The sequence below is a fragment of the Neolamprologus brichardi genome, chromosome 14 (genome assembly GCF_056152115.1).
Source record: "Neolamprologus brichardi isolate AB-2024 chromosome 14, ASM5615211v1, whole genome shotgun sequence".
NCBI lineage: Eukaryota > Metazoa > Chordata > Actinopteri > Cichliformes > Cichlidae > Neolamprologus > Neolamprologus brichardi.
The window spans coordinates 25393586-25409752 of NC_142117.1; the positions used below are offsets into that span (position 1 = coordinate 25393586).

Genomic DNA, 16167 nt, shown 5'->3' on the forward strand with positions numbered 1-16167 from the left:
TAAGACAGTAAATGAGAGCAGGAACACGGATTCTGCACAAAGACGTAAACACACAGCACGGACCCGCAGATCAGAATCAGTTAGATGTCACCTTTCTCACAGTCGGGGCTGAAAGCCGACAGCTCGCTGATTCTGATCTGTCGGCGGGTCCGCGCTTTGTGTTTACGCCCTTTATGCGCTGATTCTAAAGCTGTTAGTTTGATGTCTCTCCAAACAATATTGACCGAACCAGCAGCAAAAGAAGATCCAAACTACGCGTCACATAAACATCGTCATGTATTCACTCTTACTTTTACTGTTTTGCTTCGACCACGATGCACAGCTCTCTCTCGCGCGCGCGCTCGCTCTCTCTATCTCTCTCTCTCTCTCTCTCTCTCTGTACTGTTTTCTGCATTATTCGCTTGCTTGTTACGCACAAGTCTACCGTTGTTTACAGCGCTGTCAGCCGACGTTTTTTTTCGTCTTATATACTTCCGAAAAGAAAACCTAATTTCTGCTGTTCAATACTGAACAAATTTAAACTTTTTAAAATTATGTAAAATGCAAAACGCTTAGCCGTGTCTCTAATAAAACCGCTGTAACTTCAGAGGTAATGTTCATGTGTTGATTAATGGTTTTCTTTCGTTTTTGATGTACTGCAGAATATTTGTATAAAATCCCAGGCCAGGAAAATCGCCTTCATGTTTTTCTGTTTTATCTTCAGCTACTTTGACACAAAGGCATCTGCTGTGATGCTTACACCTTTGATAATGTGTCAGCTTCCTTTTTCTAGATACAAAAATATGTAAATGTACTGATCTGAATTATAATATTTCTGACTGTCAAAATTTCCCAGATTCAAATCGAATCGTGGATCGAATCGATTCGGGACCTTGGGAATCGGAATTGAATCGATTCTAGAAATCAGTGACGATACCCAGCTCTAATGAAAATGTAGGTGTGACGGGGTTTGTTACGCAGTGAGGGGCGGTGAAGGAAACATCAGACTTCACTCTATCTTAATTAAAGTAATTGTTTTATTGTCTCTTGCCAACATCATGCACATGCAGACAACAACTTCTCAAAATGGCTCCCAATCCATTTCCAGCTCCCTTTAAATACTCTAAAGACCACGCCTTCTTAATATAGACTGGCCTATAAAAGAGCTGCAATTGAGGCAGGCTTCCTCTTTACTGGGAAAACAAGATGGCCACCACAGAGGTAACCTGCAAAACACTTTGTTAGATAAATGCTTCCCAACAGGGTTGAGACTAGCATAACAGGGTTGAAGATGGCAACAGGGTTGAAGAGACAAATATAGTTTTACATATAAACAGTTGTTCACTCTTAAATTCAATGTACAGGGCTTTCCATTAGCGTTATATCTCTCTTTGTAACCATAGGAAGGACACCAGATACACATTGCAGTAGAATTAAGTTTTATTAATCTAAAGTAAAAACAACCACAACAGCATATTAACAACTAACAAACATTGTAAAGTGAATTGCTCAAATGTAACATAATGCGTGTGTGTGTGTGTATGTATGTGTGTGTGTGTCTAGGCATAAGAGAGCCTCATGAGGTGTGCTAAAAGTCACCTCATCCTTGCTCCGACAACATACAATTAAACTTGATGAACTGGTTGAAGTAATAACAATAATAATCAGTTAACGATTTCAATGTGTCTGTCTGTATCAGTGCCTGTGTCTGTGTGTTTTTGCATGTGTGTGCCTGCATCAGTGTGTGTGTGTCTGTATATATGCATGAATGTGCCTTTTGTTTCATGAATTCATCTTGTGAGTCGGTTCCACACCTCTTTCAAGACTTCCACACTTTGTCACAGCCCATGGGGGTGGAATGAGTTCAAGGACATTATCAAACAGGTACCAGAGGATATCATCCTGATGCGGCTTGACCCAACACGATGCATGCATTTGACCTGGACTAGTGTTGTTTGTATGTTTAGAATGATGCCTGGATACAAATCATCGTCATATCTGAGAATACATCATTTACCAACCAGCTCTGGACTCTCCCACTGGATTTCTTTTCCTGGATCGCCCCACTGCCTGTCTGTGATACACCCGTTTCTATCTTCTGGCCAAAAGTGAAACACTGGGTGTTGAAGCACTTGCAGTTAAACTGCTTCTGTGTTGTGCACATGCAGCTTACATCACGAACCATCAGTTCTCCTGGAGCTACAGTAATGACCTGGTGAATTCTCATGGTTCCAGGAACAGCTGGTATCTGCTTCGGCAGTTTTTCCATAGCTTCCTCAACATCTTCACTTTTCACCAAGAACAGTTTGACACTTGTGTTTGTTTCAGACAAGGCCCTGAATAACTCTTCTGCATCTGGGAAGTCATGCCCCTTTGCTACCATCATGTCAGCTGCTCTTTTTAAGGCTCCCCAACACCATCTGGTGCTCCTTTTCCATGACTAGCCTCGAAAAAATTCCAAGAACCAGCCTTGAATCTTCTTCTGTCCAGTTCTGTAGTGAAAAGGTAGAAGTTTCCTCGTTGTTTGTATTGCGTACAGGCTCCGTCCTTAAAAAGTGCAGCACAGACACTTGTGGATGTTGGCCTTGAAGGTAATCTAGCACAGGATTTAGGTGCTGCCATATTGCTGGAGGGCCTTTATTTCTACTGGGGGAGATGGTGCTAAAGCACACAGGCTCTGAGAGTCCACCAACATACAACACACCAGTATGAAGGGTGGCCTGCTGATGTGTAGCCCGAAAGTGGACCACCTGAACTTGAGAACTGTATTTACAGCTGTAGTTTTCTGAGAAGTCAACATGTATCAAAGTCTCCTCCCCTGACATGTTGTTCTTCAGCTCACGGCAGAAGGCATACTGCTGCTTGATATTAAAGTGATGCATTTGAAATTTATTTACAAAGCTGCAGAAGAGCTCAATGAGGTCCTCATGTGTGCCCTCCACAGATTTCTTGACTGTTACCTTGACAGCTGCCTCCATCTCTCACGCTCACTCTGCAGGTTTCTCTCCCTTCTTTCAGGATCAGCTTTAAGGTGTTCCCGATACTTCCTTTGCCTTTCTGCTGCTGTTGTTGGTGCCATCTTTAACATGGAACATAAATCACATTAAGCATGCATGCAGTATAAGAATGGTGATTGAATATAATAATAATTAATTTAAATAATTGGATAACTTAACAATCAAAGAATTAAACTCTCAACCCCACCACAATCTCACAACCCCGTTACATTCAAAAACATAACATAGGGTTGAGTGTGACTGGGTTGAGATTTTTGCACAAACTGGCCACTGCTCAATGTAGTGAATACCAGAAAGAGAGCACATGGCATGCATGAAATTAAAAATCACCATATATTCATGAACTAACAAAAAACGTTTTCATAATTTATAGTTTTCTATCTTTTTTTCATGTTACGGTGTTGAGTCATTGAGGTTGATGACCACAATATCACAAGATAAATGACTAAAATAAAGGAAAAGAATGGAGCAACTTGCCTGTCTCTGTGGTCCTGTTGTCCAAAAGACTTCAGTGATGTCACTTCCTGATGTATATGGAATTCTGGATAACACCATTGTATTTATGGGGGTGGGATCTTTCATGTAACGGGGTTGAGGGGTTAGTCAGGTACAGGAATAATTGTGATTTTAATGAATAATTAACAATTAAATTTGAAAAAAAGAAATATTAACAGCAAAAGAGCACAAATAGATGTTTAGGTTGATACCAAAATTTATTGACTTTTTAAATAGTTTTAGTTGGTATTTTCAAAGTAAACTTTCATCAAGGCCATGAGGGACATGACAAAATAGGTGGTGTCAAATGAAAAAACTGTATTATTTCCTATAAAAAGATAAAAATTAGTTCAGTTTTTTTATACTGTATTAAAGGGTACATTTCAATATATATATAAAGCTGTTTAAGTAGAAAGTTTGGTGACCCAATAGATGAAATACACCATAAGAGGTGAGAGGGACTCAAATTGTGCCATTTTCATGGAACAACTCTGGAGCACAAACTTAAATTAGCTCACTGTAGCACAAGTACAAGTGGAATCAATAAACGGGATTGAGAGACAAGCAGACTTAACAGTTCCAAGGAACTGGACTTCTGGGAATCTGTTCTTAAGTCCCGTCCCAATGTTGTGTTGTCTTGAGTTTTTCATTACCATGGAAATAATTCTGTCAGCACGCAGTTTAGTTATCTTATGCACACTTTCAAGTCCTTTGATGCTTTTTTTTCTTTTATTTATTTTTTTTTTTTAAATGTAACAGATTGTTGCGTTATGATTTATTCACATTCAAAACAGTATGCGTTAAATTTTTTTTTAGTAATGTGACTATGTAAACAATTTTCATTGTGTAACCAGTTCAATTAGAAATACTATAAAACATTATGTTGTATATTATTATAATGTATTATATTACGCTAGGAGGTAGTAGTAGGTAGGGTAGGGTAGGTGTAGGACCACAATTTTCCAAATGACCAAAAGAGGGTGCTAGGCATTGTTGGAAAAGAGAAAACAGAAAAATGGATGCAGCAAAATTTGGTGCTTTAGAAAGTTAGCCTGGATTAAACACAAGAATTATATTTTTTCTTTCTGGTTAAATGTCATTAACAGTGTTGTTTTATCATTATGTGTGAAATACAACTAAGATGTGGAATAAGGTACTATGCTGTTTTGTAATGATATAAAATATTGCAGTTGCTGTTACACTTTATAAACACAAGTAGATTAGAATTTTTTAAAAAAAAAAACAATCGTTAAAATTACATTTTTGTAATTTTTATTTTTGTGTTTAATTGCAACTAAGAGTGTGAATCTTTATTGCTAAATTTATACTCTTTCTCTTCTCAGTTTCATTGTGATTTTACTTCCTCACACAGACAAAAGACAGGTGAAATGAAGAAAATCAAATTGGTAGCTAGGTGTTGCAGTTGGAGAGGGAACCACTGTAAACACAAATTACTATAAAGAAAAAGTGAAATTGTTGATACTGACAGCCTGAAATACCTCCAAACTGTCGATTTTTTAGTATTAGCTTCTCTCCTTCTTGCAGCTGGTAGACTGCTGGTAATCTTTATTGTAGAAAACACAGAAAAACATCAAACTGAATCAATCTGACCCATCAGTTGCCCAACTGTGAGAAATACAGTTGTTTTAAGATTGATATATAATATTGCATTAGTGCATCACTAATATGAATGTGGGTGTGTGAATGGGTGAATGTGACTTACACAAAGCTCTCAGAGCAGCCTGAAAATACAATATAAAGTGAAGTAAATAAAGTAGGCAGCTCATTTATTTTAATTGAATTAATAAATAAGTAGGTGTTTTCTAAGAAAGTAATAATAACAACTTTTTTGTCACTTACTGTAGGAAGAAGCCAATATAATTTCATAATTTTTCAGTGCATATTTATTTATAGTGAATCACTTTTTGTATTATAACTACATATTACATACCTACACACCTAAACTGCATTTCCGTCTTTTACAAAAAGTAACCTCCATAAAATTGTATAATTGGACATGTTCCTCCTCTTCCTCAACCTGTGAATGCATCATCTCTCTTCTGTTATTACATCTTGGGTTGCACCAGAAGGTATAAATATCAGTGCAAGTCTTTCATTTACATGAAGTCATTTATAATGGCATTAAGTGGTTTAGCTCTAGACTTGGCATCCTCACACAGGTGGCCAGAGCAGGGGTGGGCACTTCTCCAATTGTTATTGATGGCTTCTTTTTCTCGAGCTGAGGACCCAGTGTGCACGCAGAGAGGTGATTCTGGGAACCCAGTCCTATCAAAAGATGGGGATTTTATATTAGGGGGGATGTTCTCTTTTCACAGCAGCTGGGAAGACAGAATGGACAACTACACACACAAACCAATGCCACTACAATGTACCAGGTAAATGATAAGAAATGAATTTAATACAATCATTTTTAAGAAATTCATCAATTCTTGGCTTTAAACATCGTTTGAAATGTTTTTTTCTAAGTTTTAAGGGAAAATGTGATGCAATTCCAATTATTCATAAATGTCTCAAGTTTAAATTTCAGAGATTTCCAATTTGCACAGGCTATGCTTTTTGCAATTGAGGAGATTAATAATAGTACAGACCTACTGCCAGGAATCTCTCTGGGCTATAAAATCTATGATACTTGTGGATCTGTGGCCAGAAGTGTAGGCGTCACACTGGCTTTGGCTAATGGAAATGAAATTGTGTCTGTACCCTCGAAGGCACCATGTACCAGACCTGCACATGTGCAGGCGATAATAGGAGAGACCTCTTCTTCTCCAACCATTGCAGTAGCTACTGTTATTGGACCATTTGTTCTGCCAGTGGTGGGTAGGCTTCTTTCTTTATACATTTTTTATATATATAAAGATATATATAACGTTTAAAAAAAAAAAAATTTTATTCTCTTAGATCAGTCACTTTGCCACATGTGCTTGTCTCAGTGACAAAACCAAGTACCCATCCTTCCTCAGAACAATACCCAGTGACTACTACCAGAGCAGAGCCCTGGCACATTTGGTCAAGTATTTTGGATGGACTTGGGTTGGAGCTATTCGAACCAATAATGATTATGGAAATAATGGCATGGCCACCTTCACAGAAACTGCACTGCAGCTGGGCATCTGTCTGGAGTATTCTGTATCTTTTTTTAGGACAGATCCCTATGTGAAAATACAAAAGATAATTGAAATTATAAAGGCTTCAACCTCCAGGGTAATTGTTGCATTCCTTTCCCATGCGGATCTGGATGTGCTGCTACATGAGTTTTCATCCCATAACTTGTCTGGATATCAGTGGGTAGGCACTGAGTCATGGATATTTGATTCACAAACAGCAAAAATGGATATACATCACATACTGAATGGTGCCATAGGTCTTTCCATTCCTAAAGCACATGTCACTGGCCTGAGAGAGTTCATACTGGATGTTAAGCCACTGAATTCATCTAATAATGAACTCTTTATTGAGTTCTGGGAGACACTATTTAGTTGTAAGTTCAAGGAGTTGAAATCATCAGCAGACATTCAGAGAGAGTGTACTGGACATGAAGACATGACTGGAGTTCAAAACAGCTACACTGATATGTCTCTCATGCCTATCTTTAATAATGTATATAAAGCAGTGTATGCAGTGGCCCATGCACTTCACAATCGCCTCAGCTGTAATAAAACATGTAACAAAAATGTGCAGCTAGACCCATTCACGGTGAGCTTTACACCAACTTAAAAGATTAAGTCACATTAGCAAGAACATTGTTGTCATAATTAAAAAAATATTTTGTCTTTCATAATCTTTGACCATTAGGTGTGCAAGATATCTCTATTGCAAGTAACTGAGTTTTGGCATGTAATCTTAGGTTTTGCAACACATACGAAAGATTCACATCACAACAAAGGAAAGAGATGAGGTTTACTTTAATGAGAATGGAGATCCAGCAGCAAAGTATGAAATTATAAACTGGCAGCCAAGAGAAAACGGCATCGTGGAGTTTGTCACAGTTGGTCTTTATGATACATCATTGGCTCCAGAAAAACAGCTAAATTTGCAAAACAAGGCTTTAATTTGGGCAAGAAACTCAAAGCAGGTACACATTCATACAATTTTGGGGTTTTTTGTTTTATTTTTTTCAATTTATAAATATGTATTTAATTTTTTTTACAGTATTTTGGTTTTGATCTTTCAAAATTAAGAAATTCTTTGACTGAGAACTTCATTTTTTTTTCTTAAAGTCCATATGCAGTTTAATTTTCTTGATCATGCAGGTTCCTGTGTCAGTTTGCAGTGAGAAATGTCCCCCAGGAACACGCAAGGTTCTCCAGAAAGGAAGGCCTGTTTGCTGCTATGACTGTATAAGATGTGCAGAGGGACAGATCAGCAATGTTACAGGTGTGATGACATTTCATTTTAACTTTGGTGCATTACAAAGCAAAGTTAACCATGTAGGACGGTCATACGAGAACTATTTAATAATCGTGATGTTTGTTTTTATGCAGACATAATATGCATTTAGATTTCCTTCTCAAACTAAGTAAAACTATTTAACTAATAGTCACAGAATCATAACATTTTAACAGTAAGGAGACAGATTTAGGTTGGGCATTGTTTCAGTTGACGGTTTTGGATTTTTACAGAGTTGCATAGAACTATATGTGCATTTTTTCACATATATACTCATAATTTAAAATACATGAAACTAGTAACCAATATGGTGAAGAAGAAATCATCCATTCATTTTCTGCTGCTCATCCATGTCTCGGTCATGAAGTAGAATTGATAAAAAGAATTAGATAAAAGTTTACATGGAAAAAAAGAACAGGTTTATTCAAGACGTTGTATTTAGTCTTGTTGTTGCTAATAATAATAATAGAAATAATAATTTATTTTACACACAGAGACCCACAATAACATGCACAACTTACAAGTCAAAATAGAAATATAAAGATATAGTCTGTGCCAAATTTTATCAGGTCTTTTTATTTATATTGTAGTGTCTTTCCAACAGAAGACAGAGACAGTCGGTTATTCTGTTTATAAGTTTATTTGGAACAGTAACACATGTTGTTCTACAGACTCTCTGTCATAGGTAGCTGATATAATTGACAGGCTTAACAGCCTCTAGACCAGGGTTCTCAAACTTGCGGCCCCTCTACTTGCGGACTGCATATTGATGTGAATTTTTTTTTCTTTTTAATTATTATTCAAAACATAATTTAATATGAAGGCAATATGAGCAGTGTTGATGAGTGTTACAGGCATTGCCCTTTAAGAATGTAGCCAGTGTAGTCTGTGCTTTAGGGAGATAGTGTGGGACTGCCTCTCCGTTATGTGTGTGAGTGTGAGCGAGGGAGAAAAAGGTCAAGTCAAAAAGTATGAGTTGTCACCGACCAGAAACAGGAGATGGAAGCATGTAAATATAATAACAACCACTCCAGCCAAAAAGAATGCTTGACGAGCCCAGTTGTAAGTAAGCTGTTAAGACTAGACTGTACGCTGTGTTCGTGTTTTCCTCCGAAACAATAGAGTTCAGTTGGAGCAGCCTTTCAACACCTCTCTCTGTCTCTCACTAGCAAAGTTGACCCAGACAGTAAAGCTAGTTCCTGGCTATGAGCCCAACACGGAACCCGACATATTAGCCAGAGGTCTCTTTACTACAGTTTGGAGCCGTTGACCTGGCTGAGGTAGCAAGAGAGTACACACACGTGGAAGGATTGGCTGTGCCAGTTCAATGAGAGTTAAAAACTAATGTGTACACTTACGTCTGCATTTTTATTTTGTTAAATATGAACAAAATTATAGCAGAAGTGCTGTCATGTGTTTGGCCAGAAAGAGAGTACCAATTTGTTTATTTGGTAGTTCAATGAAAGGCTTCAGTTAAGAGTGAGAAAAAGAATTGCGTTCATGTTTGCAGTTTTGTCTTGTTATACAATATTTGAAATTTAAAACAAACAAACAAAATACAACATTTTAGGAAATATTAGTGGGTGTTTTCTGGTTTGTTTGGGTTTTTTTGTACTACTTGAACATGAAAGTGGCCCTCCAATGAGATGGTGGTGCCAGCAGTGGCCTGTGGCTCATTTGAGTTTGAGACTCCTGTTTTAGACTATTACACCTTCAAGGATACTCAGTAAATTACTTCTTTGCAGGTGTGGAGCATATCTGCCAAAACTGTGTGGCAATTCTGAAAACAATAACAGTAATAACACAACAATCGGATTAACTTGTAATCCAGTCCATTACAATATATTTTAATGCCTTACAAAACCATGATTATACATAGTCTGCTTTTTTTCTGTAAAGTAACTCTTATGTTAGCCTCTCCGTTATAGTCAGTGTTTAATATTTACCACAATCCTTTGTTCTAAACTTAGAGTTAATACAATTAATGGTGATTAATACTCAATAAATGTTTTTCTCTATCTGATAACACCACTGAGGCTAAATATTAAACACTAAATAATATTTGGAATAATATCTGGAAAGTATAGAAAATCTATTTTAACTCCTTGTAAAATTTAAATGAAAAGTATGTCACAATCACAAACACTGATGGATGCTCAATTTAATTTAATTCAATTTTAGTCATACAGCTCTAAATCGCAACAACTGTTGCCTTGAGGCTGTTGTTGTTGTTGGAAGCTGGTTCAAAAGTAGAAAACGAAGCCTGAAAACCAAAGACTCTGGCTCTCATTCTACTTTTAAATACTCCAGAAACCACAAATAAGCTTGCAGTCCAAGAGTGAAGTGCTCTAATAGGGTGATATGGTTATTAAGATAAGATGCGACCTGAGTATTCAAGAGCTTAAAAGTGAGAAGCCCTATTTTAAATTCAATTCTGGATTTAACAGGGAAGGGAAGCCAATATTGGAGAAATATGCACTCTCTTTCTAGTTCCTGTCCATAACCTTGCTGCAGTATTTTGGATTAAGTGGAGGCTTTTCAGGGAGTTTTAAGGACATCCTAATGACAAACCAATTAAAAATACTCCAGTGTAGATGTAATAAATGCATGCACTAGTTTTTTAGTGTCACTCTGAGATAGGATATTTCTAATTTTAGAGATATTGAGCAAATGGTAAAAATCAGTCCTACATATTTGTTTAATATTTGACTTCAAGTTTCCTCACCGTGTTACTGGAGGCCAAGGTAATGCCATCCAGAGCAAGAATCTGGTTAGATACCATATGTCTTTGATTTTCAAGGCAGTGCAATAACCTCAGTTTTATTTGAATTTAGAAGTAGAAAATTAGAGGTCATCCAGGTCTTTGTCTTTAAGACAACCCTTCCGGTTAAACTAATTGGTATCTGGCTTCATGGATAGAAAAAGTTGGGTGTCATCTGCATAGCGGTGAAAATGTATGCTATGCCTTCTGATGATACCTCCTAATGGAAGCATGTGTAATGTAAACACAATTGGAACCATGTGGAACTCCATAATTGATCTTACTGTGTGAAGAGGACTCTCCGTTTACTTGATAGATATGATACAAACCACTGCAATTCAGTACCTGTAATGTCTACAGCACACTCTAATTGTTGTAATAGAATATTATGGTCTACATTATCAAACATTGCACTGAGGTCTAACCGGACAAGCACAGAGATGAATGCATTGTCTGAGGCCATAAGAAGATAATTTGTAACCTTCATTAAAGCTTTCTGTTTCTGTACTGTGATGAGCACTGAATCCTGACTGAAACTCTTCAAATAAGCCATTCCTCTGTAGATGATCAGTTAGCTGTTTGATAACTACTCTTTCAAGAATTTTTGAAAAGAAACAAAGGTAGGAGATTGGCCTATAATTAGCTAAGACAGCAGGGTCAAGAGATGTCTTTCCAAGTAATGGTTTAACTATTGGCAGCTTGAAGGCCTGTGGTACATAGCTGATTATTAGAGATAGGTTGATCATATTTAAGACTGATGCATTATTAATGGTAGGACTTCTATGTGCAAATGGGAAGTAATTACTGAAGTTACTGAAGGGGACATGGGCCCACCGCCCTGCAGGCCACCACCTGCAGGAGATGGGGTAGGGGTTGGGTGTATTGTGTGCTGGGTGGCGGCCAGGAGCGGAGGCTCTGGCGGACCTGGAGAGGGGCTGGACTCTCAGTTTCTCAGTCTGGAGCTGCCCCTGGTGAGAGGCGGCAGGCTGGGGTGGGTATCCATAGTATCACCTTGGCTTGTTGCCTGTACATTGGGGTTTCTCCCGGTGGACAAGAGGGTTTACTCCTGCGCCTTCGGGTCGTGGAACGGGTCCTGACCGTCATCTATGCTTATGTGCCAAGTGGCAGTTCAAAGTACCCAGCCCTTTGGAGTCCCTCTCGAGGGGGGGGGGGGGGGGGTGATTTCAATGCTCATGTGGGCAATGACATTGAGACTCGGGGGGCATAACTGGGAGGAAAAGCTTCTCTAGACCTAACCACAGACTTCTGTGCAAACCACAGTTTGACCATAACAAACACCATGTTTGAACACAAGTGTTCATAAGTGCACGTGGCACCAGAAAGCTCTAGGCTGGAAGTCGATGATTGATTTTATAATCGTATTACCAGACCTGCGGCCATATGTTCTGGACACTCAGGTAAAGAGACGGGCTGAGCTGTCAACTGATCACCACCTGGTGGTGAGTTGGATCAGGTGGAGGGGGAGGATGCTGGACAGACCTAAACATATAGTGAGTGTGCACTGGGAACGCCTGGCAGAGGCCCCAGTCCACAAGATCTTCAATGCACACCTCGGGCAGAGCTTCAACAGCATTCTGAGGCAATATGTGGACATCGAGTCCAAATAGACCATATTCAGCACCTCCATTACCAAAGTCACTACACTGAGCTGCGGCTGCAAGGTGGTTGGTGAATGTCATGCTGGTAACCCCTGAACCAAATCGTGGACACCAGAGGTGAAGGAGTCCTATCGGGCTTGGTTAGCCTGTGGGACTTCAGAGGCAGCTGATAGGTACGGACAGGCCAAGCAGAACATGGCTCGGGACTCGTCACTGCACGGAAAAAGACTTTTGGACTGCCTCAAAGAGATTTTGGCAAACCGTCAGGCGACTCAGAAGGGGAAAGTGTTACTCTACCTGCACTGTGCATAGTGCGGGTGTAGCGCTGCTAACTTCGACTGAGAAAATTGCCCTGAGTTCCTGAATGCTCTGGATTTTGTAAGGCTGTCTTGGCTGACACACCTCTTCAATGTTGTGCGGTACCTCTGTATTGGAAGACCGGATGGTGGTTCCCATCTTTAAGAAGGGGGACCGGAGGGTGTGTTCCAATTACAGGGGGATCACACTCCTCAGCCTCCCTGGGAAAGTCTATGCCAGGGTGCTGGAAAGGAGAGTCCATCCGTTAGCTGCACCTCAGATACAGGAGGAACAGTGCGGTTTTCGTCTTGTCATGGAACACTGGACCAATTCTTTATCCTCTCGAGGATACTTGAGGGTGCATGGGAGTTTGCCCAACCAGTCCACGTGTGTTTTGTGTATTTGGAGAAGGCATTCGACCATGTCCCTCGGAGTGTCCTGTGGGAGGTGCTTAGGGAGTATGGGGTATCTCTCCCATTGCTACATGCCATTCAATCCTTATTCAACCGTTGCAAGAGATTGGTCCGCATAGCCGGCAAAAAGTTGGTCTCATTTCAGATGGGTGATCGGCTCTGCCAGGGCTGCTTTTATCACAGATTCTGTTTGTAATTTTTATAGACAGAATTTCTAGGCGTAGCCAAGTGTCGGGGGCAGACCCAGGACTCGCTGGATAGATTATATCTCTCGGCTGGCCTGGGAACACCTTGGTGTTTTCCCGGACAAGCTGAAGGAGGTGGCTGAGGAGAGGGAGGGTTTCTTTGCTTATCCTGGTGTTAACCTGGCATTCGAGGCTAATTAGGATAATTTACATCTGGCTCTGCATTTAGATTATGTAATTATTTTATATTTTATATCTGTAATTTATATTTCATATTGTGATTTTTACCTGTATCATGGTTTTACTGGAAAGCACTTTGGTGTAGTTCGGACATTAAATGTGCTATATAAATAAATTTGATTGATTGATCAATGGTCATGAGAATTTGCATATTAATGATCAAGGAACGGACCTCCCAGCCCATTGTTCATTCAGTGGTGCTAGTTTCAGACATGTTGTGTTGAGTCTGTCATTTTTAGCATTTACATGGATGTTAAAATCACCAGCAATAATTATTTTATTTGATCTGACCAGTAAATCAGATAAAAAGGAAGATAATAACAAATAAGACTGGTTTTTGAGTTTTGAACAAGGCTAAGCATCAGGCTTTCAAATGAATTAAAAGTCTGTCTTGGTCTTTGGTTGATTAATAAGTTGGTGTGGAAAACTGCTTCCACACCGACCCCTCAGCCCTGATAGTTACTATGGCTCAGGGGTGTTGATTCATTTAAACTAACGTAATCATTCTGCTGTAACCAGGTTTCTGTAAGGAAGAGTAAATCAATTTGTTAATCAATTATTAATTAATGTACAAACAGACTAAAAGACTTGGAAGAGAGAGACCTAATATTTAATAATCCACATTTTACTGTTTTACTCTTTGGTGTAGAAGCGCATTATTGTGTTGTCCCTTTTTTGTGATTTTTTTATGTTTAAGTTGTTTTTTGCCGGTTTTTAGTTTGTTTTTTGTCTGTTTGGGAGCTGACACAGATGTGGTTTTGGGGGATAATGGGAGGAGAGAAGCTGCAAAGAGGCGTGAAAGACTGCAACTCTGCTTCTGGGTCCCAACTCTGGATAGTCAGGTTTTGGGGGGAATTAATACATTTGGCAAGACTTCTAGAAATGAGAGCTGCTCCATCCAAAGTGGGATGCATGCCGTCTCCTCTCTAGACATCACATCTGTTAATCCTTACTTGATCACAAACCAGTATACCCGTGTGCTTAACCTAATAAACATATTGTTTATCATCTTGTAATTGTACAGCATCAGTAGGATATTTCATGGATGTTTTAAATGCAAACACATATGAAATTGTGCTCATTAAATTTAACAACTTGTAACATCTGCATCAATATTAATTTCCAGATTCTGTCACCTGTGTGAGATGTCTACCTGAGTTTTGGTCAAATGAAAGAAGAGATTCCTGTATCAAGAAGGAAGCAGTGTTTCTGTCATATGAAGAAATTATGGGAGCACTGCTTACTGCAGCATCTTTATTTGGGGCATGCATGACAATTGGTGTGATACTCATTTTCTTCAAGTATAGGAAATCTCCTATAGTCAGGGCAAACAACTCTGAATTGAGCTTCCTGCTGCTTGTCTCATTAATTCTGTGCTTCCTGTGTTCTCTGACCTTCATTGGTCAGCCCACTGATTGGTCCTGTATGCTCCGACATGTAGCATTTGGCATCACCTTTGTCCTCTGTATCTCTTGTCTTCTGGGAAAAACAATAGTTGTTTTAATGGCTTTCAGAGCTACACGTCCAGGTAGTAATGTTAAAAAATGGTTTGGGCAGACACAGCAGAGACTCTGTGTTACAGCATTCACTGTTATACAAGTTATCATTTGTATCATCTGGTTAACAACTTTTCCTCCTTTTCCATCTAAGAATTTGGTACAATTCAAAGATAAAATCATCTTAGAGTGTGCTCTAGGCTCGGCTGTAGGCTTTTGGGCTGTTCTTGGTTATATAGGACTTCTGGCTATTTTATGTTTTATTTTTGCATTTTTAGCACGAAAACTACCCGATAATTTCAACGAAGCCAAGTTTATCACGTTCAGCATGTTGATATTCTGTGCAGTATGGATTACATTTATCCCAGCATATGTTAGCTCCCCTGGGAAGTTCAGTGTTGCTGTAGAAATATTTGCTATACTTGCATCTAGTTTTGGACTGCTGATTTGCATCTTTATACCCAAATGTTATATAATCTTAATAAAGCCAGAGAAAAATACAAGAAGGAATATGATGGGGAAGAAGGCACCAAATTCACTTTGAATATTGAATTTGGTAAAATGGTATTTTACTCTTATTATTTTTACCAAATTAGTTCGTCACCATCCTGTCAGAATATGAATAAGCTCCTTCTCCTTCCTGATGCGTTTTCATTACTTAGTTTGCAACTAGGTTAAAAAAAAGCATACCAAGTCACTGATAGCTAGAGGTTATTGAGTCATTCATATATTTATCATGGCATGCCTTTATTTTGTCTTTATTTTATGTCAAACCCTGGAAGTTTGAAATTTGAATTACATGCCACTGCAGATAAAATCAGTAAGAGTACCTGTTCTTCTATAACCTGTTCATTCTCATTTTCAAGAAGTTTCCATTGCCATTATCAAATTTTTGTGCGCACCACAGTGCAACTCCATCAATTGTTTTGCTTTGTGCATGTATGTGTTTAATGCATGGTTCTCAAAGAGCAGCTACACATATATATGGCAAATGAAATAGGGAAAGTAAAAAAAACTTTCTTACTATATGAGTAATAGCAATAACAGTAAAGCTCTTCCTTTGTATAGGATTAAAACAAAATATAATATGTGGTACTTTAAAAGATGAGTTTTTAGTGTAAACACAAGTTACAGTAAATAAACAAATAAATCTTTTGGTGTCACATGTTTGAATTATCTCTAAACTGCTGATTATTTGCTGTTGCCTTTGTTCTCTGTTACCTCTTCATCTGCAGCTGGCGCAAAGACGCACTTATCC

The 16167-nt window shown here is 38.7% G+C and overlaps 1 protein-coding gene and 1 pseudogene across 1 annotated transcript; one reads left to right on the plus strand and one right to left on the minus strand.

Moving 5' to 3' along the window:
• Nucleotides 1-1769: 1769 nt before the first annotated feature.
• Nucleotides 1770-2861, minus strand: LOC148098892 (uncharacterized; annotated as a pseudogene).
• Nucleotides 2862-5696: 2835 nt separating this feature from the next.
• Nucleotides 5697-15453, plus strand: LOC102781568 (extracellular calcium-sensing receptor-like). The gene is made up of 6 exons (XM_006795509.3): nucleotides 5697-5887; nucleotides 6028-6325; nucleotides 6411-7205; nucleotides 7357-7584; nucleotides 7763-7886; nucleotides 14540-15453. The coding sequence occupies exons 1-6, from the start codon at nucleotides 5712-5714 to the stop codon at nucleotides 15451-15453; spliced, it is 2535 nt and encodes an 844-aa protein (XP_006795572.2). The 5' UTR covers nucleotides 5697-5711.
• The last annotated feature ends 714 nt before the right edge of the window (nucleotides 15454-16167 follow it).